The sequence below is a fragment of the Alnus glutinosa genome, chromosome 4 (genome assembly GCF_958979055.1).
Source record: "Alnus glutinosa chromosome 4, dhAlnGlut1.1, whole genome shotgun sequence".
Lineage (NCBI taxonomy): Eukaryota > Viridiplantae > Streptophyta > Magnoliopsida > Fagales > Betulaceae > Alnus > Alnus glutinosa.
The window spans coordinates 34276980-34291141 of NC_084889.1; the positions used below are offsets into that span (position 1 = coordinate 34276980).

Here is a 14162-nt window from a genome sequence, read left to right on the forward strand (position 1 = left end):
AAGTAACGGCAATATATATCATTGTTGCTAACCTTGAACACGTCATTGTATTTATTAATTCTTATTTTATGAATGTATTTATTAATTAATTCTTTGCAAGTTATATTGTCTGCTTCTGGAAGTCTACGGAAACAAATATTGGAGCATGCATTCACTCATCATACCTTTAATAGTCAGAAATGCCCACGTGTGGATATATATATATATATATATATTAAGACTATGATACGCTTAACTTGAAAAAAATAATAATAAAATTACATGTTATGATGCGTTTAGTCCAGAACAATGCATTGTACTAGAGCTTGCATCTATCATTCAATACAAAAATTCACATATTCAGAACTTCCTGAAAAATTTTCAAAAATCAATTTCTGACAATTTATTCTGGACGGTTTGAAACTGTCTGCAATCTAGCATCGAGAAATTTAATTCTAGACGGTTTTGCCAAAACCGTCTAAGGTTCATTCCCGATGATTAAGGCAAAAGCGTCAGGAATTAATTCTAGACGGTTTTGTCCAAATTGTCTAGAATTAGTAATTACTTTTTCTTCTTCTTCTTCTTCTTTTTTTTTTCTTTTTTTTAATTTTTAATTTTTAATTTTTAATTTTTAATTTTTAATTTTTTTTATGCTTGAGTTTTTGTCTTGCGGTTCTTCTTTGTCCTGCATGAGTCTTTGGCTTCGGTTTAGCTTCGTCTTTGCAAAGTTCAGGGATGTCTTTGCAACGTCCACAACCAAGCTATCGTTGCAGAACCTAGATCAGGAATTTGATTTTGTAAAAAAGAAGTTAATGATAATTTGGTTATGTAAAAAAAAAAGACAAAAACCTGTTACGGAAAATGATTGTTGTATAACTCTTGACATAATTCTTATACGACTCTAACAAATCTTTTTTTTTAAAAAAAAAATTAACTTTTGGGTCTATTTTTTTACTTGTGAGTCCTACATATTTAATGGTTAATTCTTTTTAAAAAAAATATAAAAATAAAAATTATTACAGTTGTAAAAAAATTGTATAAACATTGTAGATAGGTTCGACTTATGAGGCTATGATTACAAAATCTGGGTTTGTTCATTTTCATAAATGAGAGGATTGAAGGGTTAGATCTAGTGTTTTGCATTCATTTGTTTTTCTTGGTATATGCTCACGTGTCACTCTCTTATTAGAGGGCACAAAATTCTTAGTTTGTGCCAAAACCGCCTGGAAGTCGTTTTCAGCAAAGACTTATGAGTTTAGTGTTGGAGAACCACTTATTCCAAAAGTTTAAACTAATAGGAATAGGTAAATTTAATCATTTAATCATATTTTAAAACATTCCCCCATGTGTGGGCTTAAACTTTCTTTTAATATAACACATAGAATATTTAATTGAAATGAGAGATAAATAAAAGAGTTATTATTCGAACACAAGACTTTTATTTTGGTACCATATTAAATCATCATTTATCCTAATCAAAAGCTTAATTATCCGACCAATTACACCAGGCTGGATCAAGTAACGAAAATATCATTGTTGTTGTCCTTGAACATGAACATGAGGCCATTGTATTTACTAATTCTTATTTTATGAATGTATTTATTAATTATTTGCAAGTTATATTGTCTGCTTCTGGAAGTCTAGCTAGGGGAAAAAAATATTGGGGCACCCATTCAATCATCATGCCTTTAATAATCAGAAAAGCTCAATAAATATATATATATATATATTAAGACTACGATACATACGGCTGTCCATAACAAATGCCGCTATTGTTGGTTGATGACAAGTCTGTGGCTAGTGGCTATATATACGCATGCTCTCTCTTCTGAAATTAAGCGCCAAGGAATTATATATATCTCACATATATGATATAGCTACCAAGCAAGACTATTCTCCCTAGCTACCTATCGATCTCGCCTTCCCTTCAATGGCTCAAGTGAAAGCCGGATACTGGTACTTCCAGAGTAACTTCCCGGTGACCAACATAGATTCCTCCCTTTTCACCCATCTTTTTGCTGCCTTTGCCAATGTGGACCCTATCAGCTACCAAGTCGCCTTTCCTCTCAAGGGTTCGGTGCAGTTTCATTTCTTCACCGAATCTGTGCGACAAGGAAACCCTGATGTTAAAACCATTCTCTCCATCGGCGGAGGAGGCTCCGATCCTTCCATCTTCGCTTCAATGACTAGCACTCCTGGCTCTCGGCAAACATTCATAGATTCCTCCATCCGTCTAGCCCGGACTTACAACTACGATGGCCTCAGCCTCAACTGGCAGCATCCCTACTCGAGCGAAGAAATGGCCAACCTTGGCTCACTCCTCACTGAATGGCGAGCTGCCGTGAAGGAAGAGTCCCGGCGCGCTGGAAAAGCGCCGTTGCTTCTAGCCGCAGCGGTGTTTTACTCCTCAGACTTTTCGTCTTTCTTGAAATATCCGATTCAGGCTATCTCAGATAGCTTGGACTGGGTCAACGTAATGGCTGACGATGTGTACACCCCTGATTTATCACCCAAGCTGACTGGACCGCCTGCTCCATTGTATAATCCAACAAGCTGTCAAAGTAGCGTGGACACCGGCGTCAGAGCTTGGATTCGTGCAGGTTTGCAGGCCAACAGATTAGTCCTCTGCCTTCCATTTCATGGCCGCAGTTGGGTACTGGCGAATGCTAAGAACCATGAAATATTCTCGCCGGCGAACGGAGCGGTGGCTGGAAGTGACCCCATACCATATAGCAAAATCGTGAGTACTATGACTAGTGCCGTAAAAGAGTTTGATCCCTCTTATGTGACGGACTATTGCTATTCTGGGACGACATGGATTGGTTATGACGGTAAAGATAGCATCTCTACTAAGGTTAGATATGCCAAGAAAAAGGGATTGCGCGGTTACTTTGCATGGCATCTTGACGACGACACTGTTGACTGTAATCTTTCAAAGATAGGTAAAACCGTAAAATACTAGTATAAATTCATTCCAAGTACGTACTTGCGCACGTATACTCATGCATGCATCAAGAAACTGATCATCTTAATTAATATTGATTATTACTCTATATCCTATATATCCTTATTGAAGTTAAAGTACGTAGTACTCTTCCAATTTGAATTTGCATGTCTTCAAGTTTCTAACTTGTAGCTTGTTCTTCTTAATTATTGCTGTGGCAGCTTCTGAAGCATGGGATAATGCGTGATGGTATCACTAGAAGCTTCTATTACAGACATTAAGGCCAATAATTAGTTGTGTCGTGCGTGTTTAGAAGCTTGTATTATCCACAATAAGGCCAATTAATATCAGGTGTGTTGTAAGGCCAATAATCAGACCCGCGTGTATTTGTAACATAGAAGCTTGTATTATCAACAATAAGGCCTGTAATCAGATATGTCGTGTACGTTTAGAAGCTTAATAGTATTATACTTGTATTATCAACAATAAGGCCAATTATCAAATATGGTGTGTTGTATGGCCAATACTCGGATGTGCTCTGTTATTTCGATCATATATAGAAGCTTTTATTATCCATAATAAGGGCAATAATCAGATATTTAAGTTGTATTTAACATCTTGTATTATCAACAATAAGACCGATAATTGGATACGTACGTACGTACCTTGTCTTATTTTTAGTAATTAAAGCCTAATGGGGTTTATATTGACTAATGATAGAATAATATTTGTTAGCTTTTTAGTGTTTGGCAAATTCAATATCAAAATGTTTGTTTGTATGCAGGGACATAGCCATAAATTAAGTATTTTGGACAAGGGTCAAGCTGGTTGCCTTGGCATGAATTACAAATATATTAAATTAAATAGGGATAATGGTCAAAGCATGAACAAGAAATTTATTAAGATTGAAGATGAAATAAATATATAAAAATGAAATTAGCATCAATTCAATTTTGAAAAAAGAAAAAAAAATAAATAAACAAAAGAAAATATATAAAATAAGTGTTTCATAATACATCAAGTTTCAGCCAAAACACCTATCAAAATGGTATCCCTAAAATCATCTATAATTAAATTTATACTAATTATTGTAGCAACTTCTCTCCCTGACATAAGAATTCAAGGTTGTGTATGTAGTTCAACATTGACCTAGTCATAGTAAAATGATCAAGACATTTAGATAACTACAAACTTGGTGATGTTGGAAAGCTAATTGAAAATGCTACAATATTGTTTTTCATGAAACTTTTTCAATTCCAATGTTTACTAGACCAAAACAAGTTGTAAATAGAAGACTAAAAAGCTGGATAAAACTTGGCGTTCTAAGTGGCGTTCCATTTCAGTTTGAATTGAGGACTTTCAAATTGTGGCGTTCCAAGTGGCGTTCTATTTTAGTTCAAACTAAGAACTTCAAGAATGTGGTGTCCCAAGTGCAATTCAAATGTGCCACTTCAGAAATCCTTGTCTTATCACAAAAAATCACAGAAACCTTATGATAGTTCAAACTGAGCCATAAATAGTTCAAACTGCAGCTGAAAATATGCAATATTTTAGAAACCGAATTCCAGATTTAAAGGCCACTTTCTCGAGTCTATTTAAGGGCAAGAGACAATATTTCCAAAGATCACACAACATTTTTCTTCATTTGCTTTCAAGTGCTTCTCTCTTAGAGTTTGTTTTGTTAAACCACAACCATGTTTTCTTCACAAAAAAAAAAAAAAAAAAATCTTTACTCTATCAGAGTTCCGATAAAGGAGATAAAATATAAAAGTTGTCTAGAGGTTCTAGGATAACTACTGCAGTAGTGGGCAAGCGGATCACTTGTCTAGTACAAGGTTGTGTCAACTACAAAGATTTTGTAAGTGTGAACAACTTGTAATTTCTTATTCTTTTATAATTGATTGATTTCTTGGATTTGATTGCCCCTACGTGATTTATCTTTGAGGTGCTCAAATCACCAAAATCCTTGTGTTGCTTGTGTGGTGATTGATATTTTGTGGTGTTTTGTCTTTATTTCACTACTACAGAATTTTCATTCTCTATTGTGCTGTATAATTGAGTGTTGGTTGTGATTGTTAGTTTTTAAATTCTGCATTATTTTGAAAACACATTCAACTCCCCCTTCTATGTTTTAGTTTGAGTTGTTGGGCTAGCTGTATTCTTCAATTGGTATTAGTGCTTAAGATTCACTCTATGAATGATTAATTTACTGATTGTGATCTTTGACTTCTTGATCAAATATTGTCTCAATCTCAATCTCTTAATGTTCCTTTGTATTTTAATAGAAATAATTATGCATGTTGAAAGGTGCGTATGAGAGCATTCCTTAAGTCTTTGGATGTTTAATTGGTATATCGTCAAGTCTGGATGAACACGTCCAGACATGACGATAGCTAAATGAACTACGGCTAGAAAGAATGCTTGTATTGGGAATGAAGGTCATCTTCATGGCAGTTTCACAAGAAGAATTCCAACGAATATCTCAATGTGAAATTTTGAAGGAAGCATGGGATATTTTGGAAGCCACCCATGAAGGAACATAAAATGTTTAAACCTCTAAACTTAAAATGTTAACTCTAGCTTTTGATGAATTTTATGCCAAAATCAATGAAATTGCTAACTCCAGCTTTAACCTCGGTAAGAAAAAAATTGATGCTAAAATTGTTAGATATTACGAGGTCTTTAGTTGAACGATTTATTCCCAAGGTCACAGCCATAGAAGAAAACAAGGATCTTGACTCTGTAAGAGTCGAAGAGCTTTTGGGTTCTATTCATACTTATGAGCTCAGATTGCCTAAACCTAAGAAAAGCAAGTCTATTATATTGCACTAAAGCTTGTCAAGGAAGAGGCCGATGACTCCTCCAATGAGGAATCATTTAACGATGAGGACCTTGTCATGTTTTATTATGGGTCTACATCCTATGGCAGAAGAAGTCTTGTAGTAGCAAGACTCTCTTAATTTAGAAGAAGAATGTATATTTTATTAGCAATTTAAGATTATAATAACTTAGAGATAATAAATTGTCTTTATTGATAACATTAGAATTAGGATTAGATTATGATTTAAATGTTATAGATAATATGTTATCATTATAGATAACATTAGAATTGGTTTATTCTAGTTAGTCTTTTACTTATACTTTGCATTGTAAGTGTCTATTTAAAGACGGCATAAGTTCTTTAATAAAATTAAGTAAAAATTAATATTATTCAGCTAGCTCTAGATTTGATTTAGGGGGGTGTTATGATTCCTCGAACTACCCTTAGTATATCCGTTATGTGCTTGAGAAATTAAGCCGATAACATGTTATACGGTTAATAAAAAAATTTCAAACCTAGGAAGGAAAACTTTAAAAATAAACCTTGTAAATTTGCTAAGAAATCCAAGGGTGATTATGGTGGCGCTACCCAATTTTGCTAAAAAAAAAACTCCTTTTTCTTTTTTCTTCTTTTTTTTTTTTTTTTTTTTTTTAATTTTTAATTTTTAATTTTTAATTTTTTTTAATTATTTTTTTTATACAAAACGTAAAACGAATCATCGAAGTGGCACGACTACGTGTCGCTCAACCAACATATGGTACAAGCCCCATAACATATACCTGATATACAGAGTTATATCTACAGCGGAATACATCATGATATCACGAAAAAACATAACTATAATAAACCTGTTGTTTATACAAAAGTGAGTCATAACACAAGTCTATTTATTTAAGGCTTAACAACATATAACTACTACAAAAGAATGGTTTATACAAAAAGAATACGTGACACATATGTCACAAGCCATACATAAAAATATTCAAAATAAGGATACCATAGTCCAATCCCACTACGACTGTCGTTACGGGCTTCAATCGTAGTAACCCAAATAGAACGCTACTGAATCATCATCAACCTCAGGAGAGTCTGCAATCATAGGAATATCATCTACACGGTTGTGGTGGCATCCACATCTGCATAGGTGAAAGAATGAGTCTATCGTCTCAGTATAAAACATACTAAGACCTCAGTGATATTAAACTAACTAAGTTTTCACAAAGAATTAACATTTATTTTATTTTTAGTCATGCGAACACTATATCAGCCATAATTTATCAATAGCTAATACAGTAAACACTGACTATTCAGAAAACATTTAAGACAAATTATATAGCTGTAAACATATGTAGAAGTTCCAGTCTATCGCTTGGAAGTTTCTACCACTACAAGAAATTTGATCATTAGCGGCCACATTATTAGCGGCCAACGCATAGTGGCCGCTAATGATCATGTTATTAGCGGCCACTTTTAAAAGTGGCCGCTAATAATACACTATTAGCGGCCAAAAACAATTGGCCGCTAATAGTCGCCGTTATTTGTAAACTATTAGCGGCCACCTAATTGTGGCCGCTAAAAATGGCCGCTAATAACTTGGCGGGGAGGTGTGGAAAATTCCGGGAAACTATTAGCGGCGACTAATTTCGCCGCTAATAATAAAACTATTAGCGGCCACATAAGTGGCCGCTAATAATCAACTATTAGCGGCCACAAATAAAGTGGCCGCTAATAATTGATTATTAGCGGCCAAAAAAGCGGCCGCTAATAGTTTTGGAAAACAATTTTTTTTAAAAAAAATAAAAACATACGAAAAAATAAAAAGAAAAACTTGCTTTCTATTAATCTTTTTTTTTTCTAAGAAAAAAAAAGGAAAAAGAACGATTTTTTTTTTTTTTTTGATAGAAAAACCAAAAATTAACTTTACTTTTTATTATTTTAAAAAAATTAAAGAAAAAAAAATTAAGAATGAAAAAGATATATTTAAAATAAAAACAAACAAAAAAAATGAAAATTTTGAAAACATTAAAAAAAAAAAACGAAAAAAGTTAGCACATATTATTTTGAAAACATAAAAAAAGGCTAAATATTATTAGCGGCCACATAAGTGGCCGCTAATAATCAACTATTAGCGGCCACAAATAAAGTGGCCGCTAATAATTGATTATTAGCGGCCAAAAAAGTGGCCGCTAATAATATTTAGCCTTTTTTTATGTTTTCAAAATAATATGTGCTAACTTTTTTCCTTTTTTTATTTTTTTAATGTTTTCAAAATTTTCATTTTTTTTGTTTGTTTTTATTTTAAATATATATTTTTCATTCTTAATTTTTTTTTCTTTAATTTTTTTAAAATAATAAAAAGTAAAGTTAATTTTTGGTTTTTCTATCAACAAAAAAAAAAATCGTTCTTTTCTCTTTTTTTTTCTTAGAAAAAAAAAAGATTAATAGAAAGCAAGTTTTTCTTTTTATTTTTTCGTTTGTTTTTTTTTTTAAAAAAAAAATTGTTTTCCAAAACTATTAGCGGCCGCTTTTTTGGCCGCTAATAATCAATTATTAGCGGCCACTTTATTTGTGGCCGCTAATAATATTTACCATTTTTGTTATGTTTTCAAAATAATATGTGCTAACTTTTTTCCTTTTATTTTTTTTTATTTTTTTTAATGTTTTCAAAATTTTCATTTTTTTTGTTTGTTTTTATTTTAAATATATCTTTTTCATTCTTAATTTTTTTTTTCTTTAATTTTTTTAAAATAATAAAAAGTAAAGTTAATTTTTGGTTTTTCTATCAACAAAAAAAAAAAATCGTTCTTTTTCCTTTTTTTTTCTTAGAAAAAAAAAAGATTAATAGAAAGCAAGTTTTTCTTTTTATTTTTTCGTTTGTTTTTTTTTTAAAAAAAAAAATTGTTTTCCAAAACTATTAGCGGCCGCTTTTTTGGACGCTAATAATCAATTATTAGCGGCCACTTTATTTGTGGCCGCTAATAGTTGATTATTAGCGGCCACTTATGTGGCCGCTAATAATATTTACCATTTTTGTTATGTTTTCAAAATAATATGTGCTAACTTTTTTCCTTTTATTTTTTTTTTATTTTTTTTAATGTTTTCAAAATTTTCATTTTTTTTTTGTTTGTTTTTATTTTAAATATATATTTTTCATTCTTAATTTTTTTTTTCTTTAATTTTTTAAAAATAATAAAAAGTAAAGTTAATTTTTGGTTTTTCTATCAACAATAAAAAAATCGTTCTTTTTCCTTTTTTTTTTTTTTTCTTAAAAAAAAAAAAGAGATTTATAGAAAGCTATTTTTTCTTTTTATTTTTTCGTTTCTTTTTTTTTTTTAAAAAAAAATTGTTTTCTAGAACTATTAATCGATCAAACCTTCATTGTGTGAAGTCTGATCAGTCGACCTCTATCACGATCGATCAAATGATCTATCGATCCTATTGGTCTATCAAGATCGATCGAATAATCTATCGATCATATTAATCGATCACGATCGATCGGATGATTTATTGGTCATATTTATTGATCAGGATCGATCGGATGATCTATCGGTCCTATCGATAAATCACGATCGATTGGATGATCTATCATAATCGATCGGATGATCTATCGATCTTATGGATCTATCAAGATCAAGCGGATGATTTACTATGATTGATCGGATGATCTATCGATCTTATGGATCTATCAAGATCAAGCGGATGATTTACCATGATTGATCGGATGATCTATCGATCTTATTGATCTATCATGATCGATCGGATGATCTACCATGATTGATCGGATAATCTATCGATCCTATTAATCGATCGGATGATCAATCAATCCTATGGATCTATCATGATCGATTGGATGATCTATCGATCCTATGGATCGATCACGATCGATGGGATCGATCCTATTGATCGATCACGATCGATCAGATAGGATCAATACTATAACGATCGATCGGATGATCTAACGATCATATTGATCGATCACGATCGATCGGATATGATCGATACTATAACGATTGATCGAATGGTCTAACAATCCTATCGATCGATCAGATTATCTATCGATCCTATTGATCTATCACGATCGATCGGATATGATCGATACTATCACGATGGATCGAATGATCTATCAATCATATTGTTCGATCACGATCAATCGGATGATCATCACAATCAATCGGATGATTTATCGATCCTATGGATCGATCACGATTGATCGGATAATCTATCAATCCTATTGATCTATCACGATCGATCGGATATGATCGATACTATCACGATGGATCGAATGATCTATCAATCATATTGTTCGATCACGATCGATCGGATGATCTATCGATCCTATGGATCGATCACAATCAATCGGATGATTTATCGATCCTATGGATCGATCACGATCGATCGAATAATCTATCGATCCTATTGATCTATCACTTTCGATGGGATGATCTATCGATACTATTGATCGATACAATCACGATTGATCGAATGATCTATTAATCCTAATGATCGATCACGATCGATCGGATGATTTATCCATCCTATCGATCGATCTATCATCCGACCGATCATGATAGATCAATAAGATCAATAGATCATCCGATCGATCGTGTAGATCAATAGGATCGATAGATCATCCGATCAATCATGGTAGATCATCCGATCGATCATGATAGATCAATAGGATCGATAGATCATCCGATCAATAATGGTAGATCATCCGATCAATCATGATAGATCGATATGATCGATAGATTATCCGATCAATCATGGTAGATCATCCGATCGATCATGATAGATCAATAAGATCAATAGATCATCCGATCAATCGTGGTAGATTATCCAATTGATTATAATATATCAATAGGATCGATAGATTATCTTATGGATCATGGTAGATCATCCAATCGATCATGATAGATCAATATGATCGATAGATCATCCGATCGATCATGATAGATCAATTGGATCGATAGACCATCCAATCAATCATGGTAGATCATCAAATCGATCATGATAGATCAATAGGATCGATAGATCATCCGATCAATCATGATAAATCAATAGGATCGATAGATCATGATAGATCAATAGGATCGATAGATCATCCGATCAATCATGGTTCATCCGATTGATCCTATTGAAGTATTATGATCGATTGGATGATCTACTATGATTGATCGGATGATCTATCGATCCTATTGATTTATCATGATCGATGGGATGATCTACCATGATTGATCGGATGATCTATCATGATCGATCGAATGATTTATCGATCCTATTGATCTATCATGATCGATTGGATGATCTACCATGATCGATCGGATGATCTATCGATCCTATTGATCTATCATGATTGATTAGATGATCTACCATGATCTATCGAATGATCTATCGATCCTATTGATCTATCTTGATCGGATGATCTACCATGATTGATCGGATGATCTAATATGTTAGTTTAACATACTATATAAGGCAAAAATGGATTTTTTTTTTAATAAGACAAAAATGTCTATAAATTTGAAAAAAAAAAAAAATAAAAATAACTTTTTTAAAAACAAATTAACAAAATTAAAATTAAAAAAAAGAAGAAGAAAAAGAACGATTTTTTTTAAACTCAAAATTTACTTAAAATTAAAAATAAAAAACCAATTTTTCAAAAAAAAAAGTTATTTAAAAAAAAGGAATTAAAAAAATTAAAGAAAAATGAAAACAAAAATAGAAAACAAAAAATAATTTATTTAAAAAAAAAACCGAAAAAATACATTATAATTATGAACACAATTTTTTTTAGAAAAAAGAAAACAAACGAAAAATAAAAAAGAAAAACCTGTTTTTTATTAAATTAAAAAAACGAAAAATAATTTTTCTTTAAAAAAATTCTGAGGTGTTGATTTCAAAAAAAAAAAAAAAAGAATTAAAAAATCAAAAAGCTCATGATTGAGCCTTTTGGGTGAAGGGGGGGAGGGGGTGCAGGGGTGCACGCGGGACACGAAATTTTCGTGTCCCGCGCGCGCCTCACCCCAAAAGTTAAATTTTTTATTTATTTTTTATTGTTTTATTTTTTCAATGTTTTTTTTGTTTCTTTCTAAATATCCTGTACTCTCTTTACTCTCTCTCTCTCTCAACTTCATTTGATTCATTTATCAGAACTCTCGTCTCTCCTCTCTCTCTCTCTCTCTGGTCTTTGTTTCAGATATTTGATTTATTAAAATCTGCTACAATTTTAAAGAGAAACAAGAAGAAAAAGGTACCTTACTCTTCTCCATTTTCTTCTTCTTCGTCTTTGTGGTTTCTATTTCTTTTCTTTTCTGTTTTTTTTTTTTTGCAAATTTTGTGACATATCTCAGCTCTGTCTCTCTTGTCTTTGTTTCAGATTTTGGTTTATTTATTGCAATTATTGAAATCTACTTCAATTTTAAAGAGAAACAAGAAGGAAAAGGTACCTTACTCTTCTCCCCTTTCTTCTTCTTTGTCTTTGTGGGTTTCCATTTCTTTTATGTTCTTTTTGTTTTTTTGCAAATTTTGTTAATTCATATCTTTGGGGTTGAATTTGCAGATGTCCAGAAGTTTTATCAGTTGTGAGATCCCGATGGGTCATTTTTAATTTCTTATACTTCATCTCCTCCGTTTTTTTTTTTGAAATATATTTTGCTTGGTGAGGGGCACTGAAAAAATGGCCTGATCTGAAAAAATTGTCGGATTTGAGCTAGTAGGAGAGATGAGGAGAGGGGGTGCGTTGGGGGTTAAACATTTTTTTTTTTTTTTTAATGATGTATTTGTATTTAGTTTTATTTGTATTTATATATATATATATATATATTTTTTTTTTTTTTCATTTTTAGTAGTATTAATTGTATATAGAGATTTAATTAATGCAGTGAAGTTAAATGGATCTATTTTTTTTTTTTTTGTATATATATATTTATTTTTTTTTTCAATTTTTTAATAGTATTAGCGGCCACAAATGTGGCCGCTAATAGTTAAATCAGTCGGGTATTATTAGCGGCCACATGTGTGATTGTGGCCGCTAATACTAGACTATTAGCGGCCACTCATGTGGCCGCTAATAATACCCGACTATTTTAACTATTAGCGGCCACATACGTGTCGCCGCTAATAGTCTAGTATTAGCGGCGATTTTAGACTCAGTTAACAATTATTAGCGGCGGATAAAATTACTTTTAGCGGCGAACTTGGTGGCCGCTATAAAACAATTATTAGCGGCGACCAAAAAAAGTGGCCGCTAATAGTCTTTTGCGTCGGACTATTAGCGGCCACTCTTTAGCGGCCAAAATAACATCATTAGCGGCCAAATTTGTTGGCCGCTAATGATCAAATTTTTTGTAGTGTACATATGGACCCCTTTATAATAATATTTTTCAACACTGGCTCAGACATATGTGCATACGATCACTCAATTACAGATATCATGCCTACACATAAGTCTTAAGCAATAAAACATGGCATCTTACTCTTCTATACTAAGATATTATCCTTCAACATAATACTCGCAACACCATTTCTAATCGTATTTTAGCTTCATGCCTTGAACGTCAGTAAATCATATCAGCACTAGAGTTAACTCAATTATGCTAACACATCTTTCCTGAAGAACAATAACAGTCAGCCTTCTTACTTATAGACATGTCATTACTCGCACCTGGGCAATCATGAATCCATGTACATTCAAGTTCAATGTTTCATTAACACATGCGACCATCCAATAGAAATATACATAAGCTCTTTTCATTTAAGACGCTTAAACAGTTTCAATATAACATGCAGTTGCTAAATCATGTTCTCTTAAAACTAAACAAATCCAACATTTCATCAAATACTTTGAAATCATTTAAATCATAGTTTCTTCATGAAACATAAACAGTTTCAATATGACATGTTCTCAAACAATTTGCATAATTTAAATTCCAACCGCAGCACACACTCAAACACTTTAAAACAATTTAACACTCTTCACTTATGCATCATTTCTTAAACATCATTAATATAATTGAACATAATCGAAACTAATTAAATTATCCAAAAAATATATTTCATCATATGGTTGGTTCGGAATTATAAAACAATATATATTTTACAAATCTATAATATATAAAAATATATATTTTCTCAGTGAGTAGAATACTCACCTCAGATCGCTTGTACTCCCAATTTCAAACGACTCTAAGTTCAACCGTAAGGTGCCACTAAAAATACAATACATTGCACTATTTAGTATTCTAATCAATAATCACTCAAGGTAGCATTCTGAATCGCTCAAAAGCCACATTGCTGTTTTAACTATAAAACCCTAAAATTCCTAAATATTTATCCATAATTTCTAATCACTTTATTAAACTCAATATTGTTAACACATAAGCATTACTTATGGTTAATCACAATAAAATAGCATTTTAA

The 14162-nt window shown here is 31.9% G+C and overlaps 1 protein-coding gene across 1 annotated transcript; it reads left to right on the forward strand.

Annotated features, from left to right (window-relative positions):
- The first annotated feature begins 1731 nt into the window (after positions 1 to 1731).
- Positions 1732 to 3519, forward strand: LOC133866825 (class V chitinase-like). The gene is made up of 2 exons (XM_062303477.1): positions 1732 to 2921; positions 3145 to 3519. Exons 1-2 carry the CDS (start codon positions 1910 to 1912, stop codon positions 3168 to 3170), a joined length of 1038 nt encoding a protein of 345 aa, XP_062159461.1. The 5' UTR covers positions 1732 to 1909; the 3' UTR covers positions 3171 to 3519.
- Positions 3520 to 14162: the final 10643 nt, after the last annotated feature.

Bases quoted from the DNA above. Each gene is read 5' to 3' on its own strand.
- LOC133866825 (XM_062303477.1), top strand. From the start codon at position 1,910: ATGGCTCAAGTGAAAGCCGGATACTGGTACTTCCAGAGTAACTTCCCG. The intron at 2,922-3,144 runs GTAAAACCGTAA...TTGCTGTGGCAG, and splicing joins CTGTAATCTTTCAAAGATAG to CTTCTGAAGCATGGGATAAT.